Source organism: Rhincodon typus, chromosome 20, assembly GCF_021869965.1.
Source record: "Rhincodon typus isolate 14 chromosome 20, sRhiTyp1.1, whole genome shotgun sequence".
In the NCBI taxonomy this organism is placed as follows: Eukaryota; Metazoa; Chordata; class Chondrichthyes; order Orectolobiformes; family Rhincodontidae; genus Rhincodon; species Rhincodon typus.
The window spans coordinates 12,728,414-12,742,311 of record NC_063351.1 but is presented as its reverse complement, the minus strand read 5'-3'; the positions used below and the strand labels follow the sequence as shown (position 1 = coordinate 12,742,311).

General features: G+C 41.2%; 1 protein-coding gene across 4 annotated transcripts in view; it reads left to right on the top strand.

Annotated features, from left to right (window-relative positions):
* LOC109918839 (pantothenate kinase 1) overlaps positions 1 to 3,925 on the top strand; it is a 72,980-nt gene extending 69,055 nt beyond the window's left edge. For all 4 annotated transcript variants that reach the window (XM_048609101.1, XM_020518788.2, XM_048609102.1 and 1 more), the window contains exon 7: positions 1,162 to 3,925. In XM_048609101.1, the coding sequence (XP_048465058.1) occupies positions 1,162 to 1,221 (60 nt within the window). In that variant the 3' untranslated portion in view covers positions 1,222 to 3,925. The remainder of the gene's footprint in view (positions 1 to 1,161) is intronic.
* The last annotated feature ends 9,973 nt before the right edge of the window (positions 3,926 to 13,898 follow it).

Below are 13,898 nucleotides of genomic sequence, written 5' to 3'. Positions count from 1 at the left end.
ATTTTTAATCAGTAAGTGAATCAAGGGTTTCAAGAAAAAGGCACAAAAGTGGAATAATGGATTATCAGATCACCCATGGACTCATTGGAGCAGACTTGATTGGCCAAATGACTTTGTTCCATTGCTACTGCTTCCTCTGCCCTCAAGGCACACTTACCGAACCATTTCCCTCCCATTTCTTCTTAAGTAAAACTTGTGATGTACCCATTAACCGTGAACATGCAAGTCAGGGCTGAAATATAGTATAATGTTTCTAATGGATGTTGGAAATAATCTAGGGTAGAGAGCTAGCTGAACACACCAATGATCGCACCACCAGGCGTAGGATCTGATCGCTGTGCACAGGATAATATATTGGACTATCTGGATTTCTAAGGTGAAACTCCTTTTCCTATCTGTCATATTGTCAGTAGTAAGCCCTACAAGGTCGAACTGTAGCCCCAGCACCAGCAATCCTTCTGTCACTCACTTCTCGTTGTCAAACAAAGGGCAAAGTAGCCTAACAAATGGTCACAACCCACAGGGTGCAAGCTTGTTGGGAAATTCTCATTCTATTTTCTTTGCCTATTTAACAGGTTTTGGCTCTGTGTTCTTTCATGAAAAGCAGTAATACAACAAAAAAGTTACATAAGTCAAACATAGTAAACTCATGTATGTGCCATAGATATCTTTGATATGTCTACAGATCTATTTACATAGGTTTTAAATATGAATGCAATACTACGTAAATTGTTTCCTACTTAACCTAAATAAACCCTGTTGAAATATAAATCTCACCGTGAAGTGAAATATGGGATTATTGGAATTCTTCTCACCCAACAGATTATGAACATGTGACAACCTCTGGTTTTCACAGAACTGAAAGGGACAGAAACCCACAAAGGCATTCAGTATGTAATTGCTTGTTGGTGGAATAGTAAATAGTGTTTCTGACGTGAGGAGAGTATCAAATTCCTTTTTTAAAAGGTAGGGAAGGAGGGGGGAAAAAGGAGAAATCAAAAATGATTTCACGTACTTTTGATCTCACTGGCTGATTTATGTTACATCTGTGCTGTGTAAGGTTATTCCACTAATTTGTTTTATTGAATAATTGTGCACTTAAATATAACACCAGGAAAAGCCACTGACAGTCCTGTCAAATCTGTTCCTTTTCATCTTTAGGGTTATTTTGGAGCTGTTGGTGCATTGCTGGAATTGCTGAAGATGACAGATGCATACTGAGGTGCGGAGTAGGACACAGGAATTGACAGAGGACGTGTATTTTTAAAAGCTACTATCCAGAATTTAGTGCCAGAATGGAACTTGTCTGATGAAACAATTAACTATTTAGTTTTCATATCAGGTTAAGAATAAATCATTTGCTTTACAGCAGCTACTGTTGTACTGCACTGAGACTCATTTCGAAGGGAAGTTGAGTAATCTATTGTATGTAATGTATATATTTTAAACAATGTGCAAGATAGCCAAAACCAACTGGTTTTATGTATTAATATTTGGAGATAATTTCTGTATAAATGTGTACTGTTCTGAATTTTCTCTCCTGGGATGTACTGCCTTGTGAATGATCATACTGTAATGATTTAAGTATTATTTATAAATTACCTGGAAGTTTTTTTGCCATTTCTCATTTAAAACTACAAAGCTGGAGATGAACCTGTCATTTGTGTAGTGTGTTGATTTTGTTGCCTTTGTAAAACTGTCCTACATATTTATAAAAGATGACCTTTCTTTGAACATGCACAAGTAGTGACCATGGCAGATGTGCTGATTAGACATTCATCTTAAAAGCCTATGCTAATATTTTTTTAGATGAAAGTGCTTGACTGGTCACAGCAAGAAGCTTCTTTGTGTACACACTGTCTTGGCTATGCAAGTGAAGGTACCTTTCCACTAATGTGGAAGTTTTGAATAATTTGTTCTTGTATTTTTAAGAAATGCCACTTCTTAAGAACTACTGTATGATGGAAAATCCATCAATCTACAAAGCCTTGTACTGTGACAGTTCATTGTCTGATCTTTCAAAACTGTATTTAAAAAAAATTGCTATCATTGTACCATGCATTTTGAGATAGATGCCTCTAGTTAATACTAAATATCTGAAGTATGCAGTATATCTGATCACTGAACAAGACCATAAAAATAGGAAAATCTAATGTGGGTACATGTGTGTTAAGAATTGGCTTTCTCATGGAATATATTTCACATTCCATTGATATCATGATATTTCTGACACATTGACTTTAGGTTTGAGGACTTTTTAAAAAAAAATTAATCACATGAAATGTCCTTCTTTGAGTTCCATGATGGCAGGTGGTTGATTGACTTTGACTCTAATATTGTACAGAATTTTAATTGAAATTTTAATTAATATTCCACTGCATAACAGATTTTAACTGAACTCTTCACTTTATGACTTGTGTGTATTGATCTATTTAGTTTAATTGAAGTCTTGCACTTTAAGTGCTGTTGTAACTAGTCATCCTATCTATATTTTGTTCTGTTTTACATGTATATCCTAAAAGAAATGTGACTAAGAGCACTACAAATCAGCATTGTTACATTTTTAAAACAAATTATCAAGATATGCTATGTGTCTACGGCTAGGAGCCAATGTTGTATGCAGTTCATTCTTTGAATGTGTTCCATCTGCTTTTGCCTCCCAGATATTTTGCCAGTCCAATTTGCAAATTTTTCTTGACTAGAAGCTCGTAGCAATCAACTCACTCTGCACCTGGTGCAGAGGGAGTGTGCACCCCACCCTAATTTGGCCATTTATGGAAACTGGTTTCATATGTTTTAGCAGTGAACTAATTCAGTACACCAGCATTTATCTAGTTGACTTTGAAAGAGTGAGCACTCTGAGAAAAGCTGAAACAGATTAAGGTTAGTTGCTGATTTATATAGTTTTTTTTATTCGTGAAATATCACAGTTAGTCATTAAGCTCTGAAGAATGCCATTCAATCCATGCTTCAATAAATAGATCTTACCTATCCTTAGTTGGCTTATTGGAGATGATGAGTGTACTTCTGCTGCAGGCTCAGTGATATAGGTATGCCCATGGTGCTGTTAGGTAGGAATTTTGATCCAGCAACTGAAAGGATGGCAAAATATTTTCAGTTAGATTAGAGTGGAATTGGAAGTGATGGCATTCGGTGCTTGTTCTCCTAGGTATAGATAATGTAGGTTTGGAAGGTGCTGCAGCAGCCTTAGGTTGCTGCAATACAACTTGCAGATGGTACATGGGAGTGATGTTTAAAATATTGATGGGGTGCCAATCAACCTGGCAGTGTAGTTTTAGAAGAATTTGAACTTGGGTGTTGGAGCTGCGTTCTTCCAGGAAAATTGAAGGTATTCCATCACACTCCTGATTTGTGCCTTCCGATGGTGCAGACATTTTAGGAGTCAGGAGGTGAGTTACTTGTAGAACTCTTCTCGCAATTACAGTATTTGCTGGCTGGCCTATTACACTTTCTGGTCAATGGTTAACCTCCCAGGGTATTGATGGGCAATGTGATGATGCCAGTTGTCAAGTTGATATTGTATATCAAGGGGAGCTGGAGATAGTTATTTGTTGGAGATAATCATTGTCCAGTGCTTGCATTAGTGACTATTATTTACCCACTGATCAGAACAACCTGAGTGTTGTTCAACTGTCCAAATAATGCATGTAGGCATGGACTGCTTCATTATCTGAGGAGTTGGAAACAGAACTGAACACTGCAGTCATCAGCAGACGTTATTTGAAATTATAACACTAGTTGAAATAGTTTAACAGTATGTGATATTGGTTCTTAGCCTGTTATTTGTTGTTCTTAGTCTATTTTATTCTGTATAAAATTGAGTTGTAAAGTGTTTTAATCCAATTGGGGAAGTCCTCAAAATTTGAATTTTAAAATAAAGACTTGAGGTATGTCTGATTTCAAATGGTGGTATTTTATTTTGCTTGAAATATAGTTTACTGTAGACCTCACCTAAGTTATCCAGACACTGTAGAATAGATTTTAGGAGACTGCAGATTCATTATCAACATAGTATGGTGTGTAGGCTGATGACAGTTCGTATGTTGAAATACACCAATAGACAAATGATAACAAAGGATACAATGACCCGCATGGTGCACTAAAAGAATTTACTGACTAAAATATTGTAAGCATTATTATGGCAACCCTCTGCAACTGGCTACTTAATCAAAATTGACATTATTAGATTTTCTCAGGTTGGCAGAGAATCCTCTCATCTTTATGGAAACAGGAGTCGGCCATTTAGCCCCTCAAGCGTATTATGCACTCTGATCAAGATTGTTCTGTAACAAAACTTCATAAAGCTGCACTTGCCATGGATCCTTTAACCTTTGGTTAACGAGCATCAGTGAATCTCAGATTTAAAAATAACTGATGCATTGTAATCTGCTCCCATACAAGCAATCACAGATTTTTCATTCACAATTGAATAGCCCTTCTCTTGATCCAGAATCCTCTGGTAAAATAGATTTGCTTGCTTGATTTTTTTTTGACATTTGAGGACATGTTATATTTGATAGCTCTGCTCATAGCAACAGATTGTGAAGTGGCCAAACATGGTCAGGGAAGAGTAATCAAGTTAATATGTGGTCATGCCAGGTGGATGTTGGGTTGAGGTTGTTGAGTTCCGTTCACTTACGGTACTTAATGAGTTAGGGCAGATATTAACCATTTTAAGATTTCCTGGATAAAGCCCGTTCGTTCAGCTTGGTGACTATCTTCATGTCACTGAGCTTAATTTGGGTTTCTTACACTAACTTGAGCAGGAGTACCACGCTAATGCACCACATGACCTCCTTTCAGACAGGGACTGAGAGTTTTGGTGGTCACACTAACTGAGAAGATCGCTTGCTCACTTTGTCCATAGCACAGTCAACATATATATTTGCGTCTGAAATTTACCTTGAATCTGGTCACAACAACCTTCTCCATTGCTATTTCAGCCACTTTTATTTATTAATTTAGAGCTGCGCTAAGACTGAGGCAATATCAGAGACCACCTATATGTCAATCAGTAGCAGGTAAAGGGAGAAAACAACTAGTTATCGGTATAAGACCAGCCATGTTGAAACATGCTGGTTTTTACTTGTTACAATTAATAAAATGGATAGCCGTTGCCACCTAGAATTACATAGAAAAGCCCACAATCTCTGAATTATTTACAGATCAATCATGGTTGAAAACAATGGCCCGGATACTCTACTCCAATGGCAGTGCTGGGCAGATAGTTGTAACTTGCAAAGTTTTGTGTCCTAATAAAATTGCATTTTCAGTCAGCATCTGATTACAGCTGAAACAGAAATGGGCAGCAGATTCTACACATGGACTGAGTTTGGAGGAGGAGAGGACACAGTAGCAGCCGTATTTCAGTCATGTTTTGAAAGATCTCATTGTGTGTGGATTATTGAAGAATAGAAGAACAGTCAGTACAGGGGCTGAAGTTTAGTTGGATTGGGGGAGCAGTCGGATTGTGTTGGCAGTCTGGCTGGGTGGGTAACTCGCTCGGGTGGGTAACTCGCTCAGGTGGGGAGCCAGCTGGGTGTATGCATTCGTGTGGAGTGAAGGGCGGGATTGAAAATAGTTGTTTCAGTGTATGTTCAGGTCAAGTGGATAGATGTGTTGCCTTGGGTGATCAGTTATAGTGCTCAGTTCATTTATGCTGACTAATGAGTTAGGCCAGGTATTAACCAGCGGAGGATTTCCAGGGTAAGCTCCATTTAGCCAGTCCCAGTCTCTGCACTGAGCTCAGTTTTGGAGAGGATCCTGGACAGTGAAAATCAGCCCATTGTAAGTTTAAACCTTGGCAGGTGTGCCTGAGCCTGAACTTCCAGAGTCCCAAAGCCTGACACAGAAACGAGTCCAGATTTTGCTGCTCTGGACATTTAGGCCATGATTTGTTATTTTTATGACTACTTGTTCAGCTTTTTGAAGTGACAGTGAGCATATTTATCATCTGTGAAGTTTTGTAGAGTTCCACTGGGCACATTGTGACTATCTCAATGTGGTGTTGTTTCTTAGCATTTCAGGGGGGTTGAGTGCCTTAGTGTGTGTTATTTTATTATGCCACCTTATGAAGGCAACTCAAATGAAAGTGGTTGAGCTTCCTTGATGATGCTAATACACTGTCCAAGTTTTGCACATGTAGAGCAGTGACCGGAATATTGCTGCACACTGCTGGAAAATCTGTTAGGCAGGTTCCTCTTTGTTCCTAGACTGATGTAACATTTAAGCTTATTTTCATAATTGATTATTCAATCACATTGAGATATTTGAATACTCTATTTAAATTGTATCTAATATATTGCAGACAGTTAATTAAAAGTACAGTCAATGAAAGGCATAATACCACATGTAATTAGATCCAGGGTAGGAGATTGTATTTTCTAGTTAAATTGATTCTAGTTCATTAAACAGCCAATGCAGATGTTAGCATTATTGCTGAAGTAAGAAGGTACTCTTGACCATCTGTGCAGCAGTGTTTGAACAACTAGATGACATTTGTACACGTGTATATGCTCATTGCCTGGCTCAGAAGGAATTTGATTATTCAGTGCAGTCATTCTGTGCAACCAGTGAAGATGTAGCATTCATTAATTTGTTTTAACCAATTAATTGCCACAACCTAAATATTAATTGAACCAATGGCTGTTGCATTGAGTCTCTGAGAAACAACTGAATGTTCATGCTGTCCCAAGTTCTCTATGCATTTAACTGCTTTTTGTGCACTGATTCTTCCAAAGTAAAATTAAATATTAACAGTGTGGAGGCTTGCTGAGAACATAAAATAAGTCAGATGTTAAACTGGTTAAATTAAAAGTGTCTGTTTAACAGCTTCAGTGATCAACTTCTGGCTTTTGCAAGCTTATTCCAGCCCAGATGATTGTTTGCAGAGCAAAGCAAGACAACGTTTTCAAAGACGGCATTTTTGGACGTGACAACTTCCATGCGTTCATGAATTCAGCTATTTATGCTACAAAAGGATTTTTCAACTGTGGAAGATTGTAGACATTGACTGTAGTTAAAGCCTTCCCGCTGCCAAAACTTGAAGGGAAGTTATGCAAAAATATCATCTCCAGAGTAAAATTATTTATATGGGCAGATTTAGACAACGCCTTTGCTGTTGCACTGAAGGCAAACTCTCTTCTGGAGTTAATGGATATAGATTCTTTTAATGAAGCTCGATTATTGTACAAAATAGAACCTTGTACCTAAAGGAATTAAGTCCAAAAATAACTTACTGTAACAATCAGGACATTAACATGGAGTCTATGTGACATAGTAATTCACCCCTATATGGAGTACCTTATTTATTTTAATTCAAAGATTCTGCCAAAGAAAATGCAGCAAAGACTAACTATTATTGTATTTTGTTAAAGATGACAATGGTTTATATTCAATAAATGTGGAGCTGGAGATTTCAAAATGTATTTTTTAATTACTGCACTGATGCTTAAAGCTTCTTGTTTCCATTTACGTCATTGTTCTCTCCATAACCACAGGCAGGCTTGAATAAAACCATACACAACAGAGAAGGGGCATTAACTCTGAAAGGTGTAGGGATTGTGGTTGCAGTACCTCCGGAGCCTGAAGCACACACATCAAATTGACCTTATTGAGGTTTATAAAATCATGAGGGGCATAGATAAGGTCAATGACAAGGGTCTTTTCCCTAGGGTGGGGGAGTTCAAAACTAGGGGACATATTTTTAAGGTGCAACTCCTCCCCCCACCCCCCCACCCCCAGAGTGGCTTGTATGTGGAATGAACTGCCAGAGAAAGTGATGGATGCAGGTACAGTTAAAACGTTTAAAAGACAATTGGACAAGTACATGAATAGGAAATGTTTGGAGGGATATTGGCCAAGCGCAAGCAGGTGGGACTAGTTTAGTTTGAGATCACGGTCAGCATAGCCTGGTTGGACCGAAGGGACTCTTTCCGTGCTGGATGACTCCATAAGTAATACATTACCCATCTAACGTCACAGCTGAGTTATGTGGACTCCTGCCTGAAGCTAAGAGAATTTTTTTCTTTTTTTCAATCCATCTACAGTTCTGTTCCATGGAAGTTAACAGAAGCTGTCATTGGATTTATTCAAGGTTGAGTTAGATATTATGATAGGTAAATAGAGTGGAGTTGAAACCAGATCAGCCATGGTCCTTATTCAATGGTGCAGAAGGATTGAAGAGTTAGATTGTGTCAGGATGATGGATGAGAACACCTGAATTACTTACTGATTTATATTGAGCCTTTGGATGTGTTTTTGTAAAACAAAGACTGCAAGCCAAGTCAGACTGATAACTCCTCGAAGTTAGGTTATCTGTGTGAACCCCCGGGACATTACACAGTGCCGGGTGCCAAGGAAGCTTTAAAGACAGAGACTTCAAAGGATGCCTATATCAGGCAATCTAATTATTTCTCATCAGGAAAACCTACCTCTAAGTTTTATTCCACATGAAGAATGAGTCAAAATTCATATTTGTGTTTTGTCTGTGAATCATGTAAACATCAAATATTGGAGGTGATGGTCTAGTGGTATTATTGCTGGACTGTTAACCCAGAGACCCAGATAATGTTCTGGGGACCCGGGTTGGAATCCCGCCATGGTAGACAGTGGAATTTGAATTCAATAAATATCTGCAATTAAGAATCTAATGATGATTGTGAATCCATTGTCGATTGTTGGAAAAACCCATTTGGTTCACTAATGTCCTTTAGGGAAGCAAACTGCCGTCTTTACCTGGTCTGACTACATGTGACTCCAGACCCACAGCAATGTGGTTGACTCAACTGCCCTTTGGGCAATTAAGGATGGACAATAAAGCGACACCCTCATCCCGTGAATGAATAGAGAATAAAAAAATTCTAAGTGCAAGGGGCATGTGTGTGCAAACATAAAGCCAATGACCTTCATAGGTGACAAGCAGTTGCCCTTTCAATGACTGACCTGGCTCAGTGCTTTCTTATTAGGAGCTTGAGGCTACCACTACCTGTTTATGAAGCCTCCGCACCTTCACTGCCACCTCCAGCCTCCTACAGAAGGTTTGATTGTGAATTTAGAAAGGTTTCTTCCCTAGAGTTACAGCATCACATTGAATATGCAATCAGCCATAGTCTGCACACTAAGGATGGTCATATGATGATGCAAGCAGCACATGTGCAGACAATTCCTGACATCTGTTGTTGCCACGTGATGTCTTTTATATGTTTTTTTCACGGCATGTGAACATCACTGGCAAGGTCAGCATTTCTTGCCCATTTCTAGTTGGCCTTGAATAGGGTGGCTTTCTCAGCCGTTTCTGAGGCAATGAAAACAATTTAAGGAAGTTAACACATTGTTGTAAGTTCGGAGTCACATAAAGGCCAGACCAGGTAAGTATGGCAGGTTTATTTCCTTAAGATAGGTGTTTTCAAACAGTCAACAATGGTTTCATGATCACCATTCCTGAGACTAACTTACTTTCCAGATTTATTAATTGAATTCAAATTCCACCAAATGCTGTAACAAGATTGGAACTCATGTCCCCAGAACATTAGCTTAGGTCTTTAGATTTCTAGCCCGGACTTAAATCACTGTCAACTTTCTGATCTTCCATGGCATCAGTCTTCACAGTGGAAGACACTAATAGCATTACAAAATTACTAAATAATCAAGGGTCAAAAGGATGAGAGGAACTAAATACAATAATATCACCAAACAAAATGAGGCTAAAGACTGACAAGTCCTTTGGACCTGATGGGATGCATCATAGGATGTTAAAAGTAGTAACTACAGAGATTGTAAATTCACTCGTAGTAATCTTCCAAGAATCCTTAGATTCTGGAGAAGTCCCAGAGGTTTGCAAAAACTAGCAGTATAGCACTCTTATTCAAAAGGTGAGGGAGACAATAAACAGAACTGTAGGCCAGTTATCCTGATGTCTGTTATTGGGAAAGTGTTAGGATCTGTTAAAGGATGTAACAACAGAGCATTTAGAAATACATATGATCAGGCAGACTCAGCATTGTTTCAATTTTGTAGAATTCTTTGAGGAGATAGTAAGCAGGATAAATAAAGTAGTAGATAATGTATTTGGAGTTTCAAGCATTTAATAAGGTACTACACATTAGGCTACTTAAGATAGGAGTGTAAGGTGTTGAAGGTGGCATATTAGCATGGATAGAGGATTGACTAACTAATATAAGGCAGTTGGCATAAGGGGGGGTGCATTTTTAGGATTGCAAACTGTAAGTAGTGCAATGCCAAAGGGACTGGTGGTGCAGCCACAATTATTTTCAAAAATATATTAATGACCTGAATGAGGGAAGTGAATATACTGTAGCCAGGTTTGCAGATGACACACAAATAGGTGGGAAGGCAAGAGGTGGGGATGGCCTTTGGAGTCTACAGAGGGTATAGACAGGGCAAGCAGGAGACATAAAGATTGCAGATGCTAGAAGCCAGAGTCTATAGGTGTGAGGCTGGAAAAGCACAGCAGGTCAGACAGCATCTGAAGGGCAGGTAAGTGAACATTTTGGGCTGAACCCCTTTGTTAGGATGGTGGAGGAGGAGGGGAGCCCATAAATAAATAGAGGGAGGAGGGTGGGGCTGGGGTGAAGGATCAGAGAGATGCTGATAGGTGGATGAAGGAAGGTGGTAATTGTGATTAGTCCGTGGGAAGGGTGGAGCGGATAGGTGAGTGGGAAGATGGACAGGTTAGGTCAGGTCAGGAGGGGGAGGACTGGACCTGGGATAAGGCTGGGGGTGGAGGGATTTTGAAGCTGGTGAAGTCAATGTTCAGGCCATTGGGCCGTAAGCTCTCAAGGCGAAATGTCAGGTGTTGTTCCTCCAGTTTACGTTTGGCCTCACTCTGACAGTGGAGGAGACCAAGGATGGACATGTTACAAGGGGAGTGGGAGGGGGAATTAAAATGGATGGCAACCAGAAGATTGGGTTGGTTTGTTGCTTGCAGAGCACAGATGCTCTGTGAACTGGTCCCCGAGTCAGCATTTTGTCTCCCTGACATAGTGGAGACCATATCGGGAGCAATGGATGCAATAGATAAGGTTGGGTGAATTACAGATGAATTTCTGCCGGATTTGGAAGGATTGTTTTGGGGTCTTGGATGGAGGTGAGAGGGGAGGTGTGGGAGCAGGTGTTGCACCTCTTCCAGTTGCAGGGAAAGGTACCGGTGTGGGGGAGGAATTGGTGGGGAGTGTGGATCTGATGAGAGAGTCACAGAATGAACAGTCCCTGTGGAAAGTGGATAGGGGTGGGGAGGAAAACATCTTTTTGATGGTGCGGTCTGATTCTAAATGGCAGAAATGACGGAGGATGATGTGTTGGATTCAAAGGTTGATGGGGTGGGACTTGAGAATTAAGGGGACTCTATCCTTATTACTGTTGGAGGGAGGGGGTTTGAGGGCAGAAGTGCAGGAAATGGAGGAGATGCAGTTGAGGGCATCCTAGATTACAGAAGAGGGGTAATTACTGTCTCTAAGGTAGGAGGATATCTGGGATGTCCTGGATTGGAATGCCTCATCCTGGGAGCAGATGCGGCAGAGGCAGAGGAATTGGGAGTATGGGATAGCATTTTGCAGGAGGGTGGGTGAGAGAAGATGTAGTGGAGGTAGTTGTGGGAGTCAGTGGGTTTGAAATGGATGTCAGTGGTGAGTCATTTTCCAGAAATGGAGACAGGGAGGTCCAGGAAGGGGAAAGAGGTATTAGAAACAGTCCACGTGAATTTGAGGGCAGGGTGGAAGATGTTGACAAAGTTGATGAACTGCTTAAGCTTCTTGCGGGAGCATGAGGCCGCACCAATGCAGTCATCAATAAAGTGGAGGAAGAGGTGAGGGATGGTGCCAGTGTAGTTGCGGAAGAGGGACTGTTCCACAAATCCTACAAAGAGGCAGGCATAGCCTGGGCTCATGCAAATGCACATGGCCACCTCTTTAGTTTGTAGGAAGTGGGAGGAATTGAACGAAAAATTGTTGAGGGTGAGAACCAGTTAAGCCAAGTGATCGACAGTGTCAGTGGAGGGGGATTGTTTGGGTCTATGGGAGAGGAAGCCCTCTGCATGGGGGACACAGGTGTACAGGGACTGTGCATTCACTGTGAAGGTAAGGTGTTGGGGGCCAGGGAATTGAAAGTTTTGGAAAAGGTGGAGGGAGTGGGTTGTGTCACAGATCTAAGTAGGGAGTTCCTGGACCAAAGGGGAAAGAATGGAGTCGAGAGAGGAGGAGATGAGCTCAGTGGGGCAGGAGCAGGCAGAGACAATGGATTGAACAGGGCAGTCGGAATTATGGATTTTGGGTAGGAGATAAAAACGGGCAGTGTGGGGATGGGGATCTATCAGGTTGGAGGCGGTGGATGGGAGATCTCCCGAGGTGATGAGGTTGTTGATGGTCTGGGAGACGATGGCTTGGTGACTAGAGTTGGGGTCATGATCAAGGGGACTAGGAGGAGATGTCAGAGGGTTGGCATCTGGCCTCAGCAATGTTGAGGTCAGTTTGCCATCCTACCACCTCGCACCTTTCCCCCCCCCCCCCTCCCCCCCCCCCCCCCCCCCACTTACCCACCCCCCCACCCCATTGTTGGCTGGTTTAATAGTGAGGTTGGGGTTGGAGTCAAGGGAGCAGAGGGCTGCGCATTCCGATGGAGAGAGTTTGGAGTGAGTGAGAAGGGTTGAGAGATCCAAGTGATTAAGGTCATGGCGGCAGTTTGAGATGAAGACTTTGAGGGAGGGTAGGAGGCTGGGAGGGGGTGTCCAGGAGGATGGAGTTTGCTGGAGACGGGAGAAGGGGTCATTAGGAGGTGGGTTGGATTCCTGTTTAAAGAAATAGGTGCGAAGGCAGCGGAAAAAGAGCTCGACTTCATGGTGTGCGTGGAATTTGTTTATGTGTGGGTGCACGGGAATGAAGGTGAGTCCTTTTCTGAGGACTGACTGTTCAACCTCAGTAAGCGGGAGGTCCAGAGGATGCAGGCCTGCAGCGGACCTCTACTGTTCTTTGTCCTCAGATGGGCACACAACCTCAACAATTGCTTTTTCTCCACCTTATCAACATCAAAGAGCATAAGTACGCCAAACACCACCATACTCACCTCTTCAAGTATTCAGCGTCCTAACTTGATCTCTGACCTTCTCTTTTTAATCAGTAAGGGAATTGACAGTTATGGGGAAGGGGCAGGAAAGTGGAGTTGAGCATAATCGGATCAGCTATGATCTCATTTAATGATGGAGTGGGCTGAACGGCCTACTTCTGTTCCTAGGACTTATGGTCTTATGTTGCTGGTGGCCCTTTTGGCATTTGGAGCCATCACCCCATCATATTTAACCTTCCCAGGAAAATACAAAAAAAGCTTGTAAACAACCAACCTGGTCCATGCGTTGGTCAGCTGATGTGCCAAAGGGGGCCAGAGTGCTGTGAAAGTCACAGCTGGAGCATAGTCATTAAATATCCCTGCACTACAAGGAAGAATAAGAGACAATCATACTCTCACTCCAAGAGCTGGAAGCTGGTCATCAAGGGAGACAAAAGAAGGTAAAAGAATATCAACTAATCTACAAAGCCAAGAATCTCAACTGATTGCTCAACCACCAATGTCAACACTACCAGTATGACGCAATGAAACAGCCACATGCTCCACTAACCACTGAACAAGGCAGGGACTGATCTATGTTTCTTTTTAAATGTTGTTTTTCAGTCTCAAAACTGAAGTGGGATCTGATTTAGGTATTCGATGTTCTTAAAGTTTGACTAAGTTAAATTCTTACCGTGCAACTACAGGGATTTATACAGAGTAAGGCAGAGATGGTGACACAAAACTAAGCTCTGAAAGGCAAGATCAGTGTACAGCTGAGATGTACTAAGAATGGACTGCTCTAGGAGACGACTAGCAAA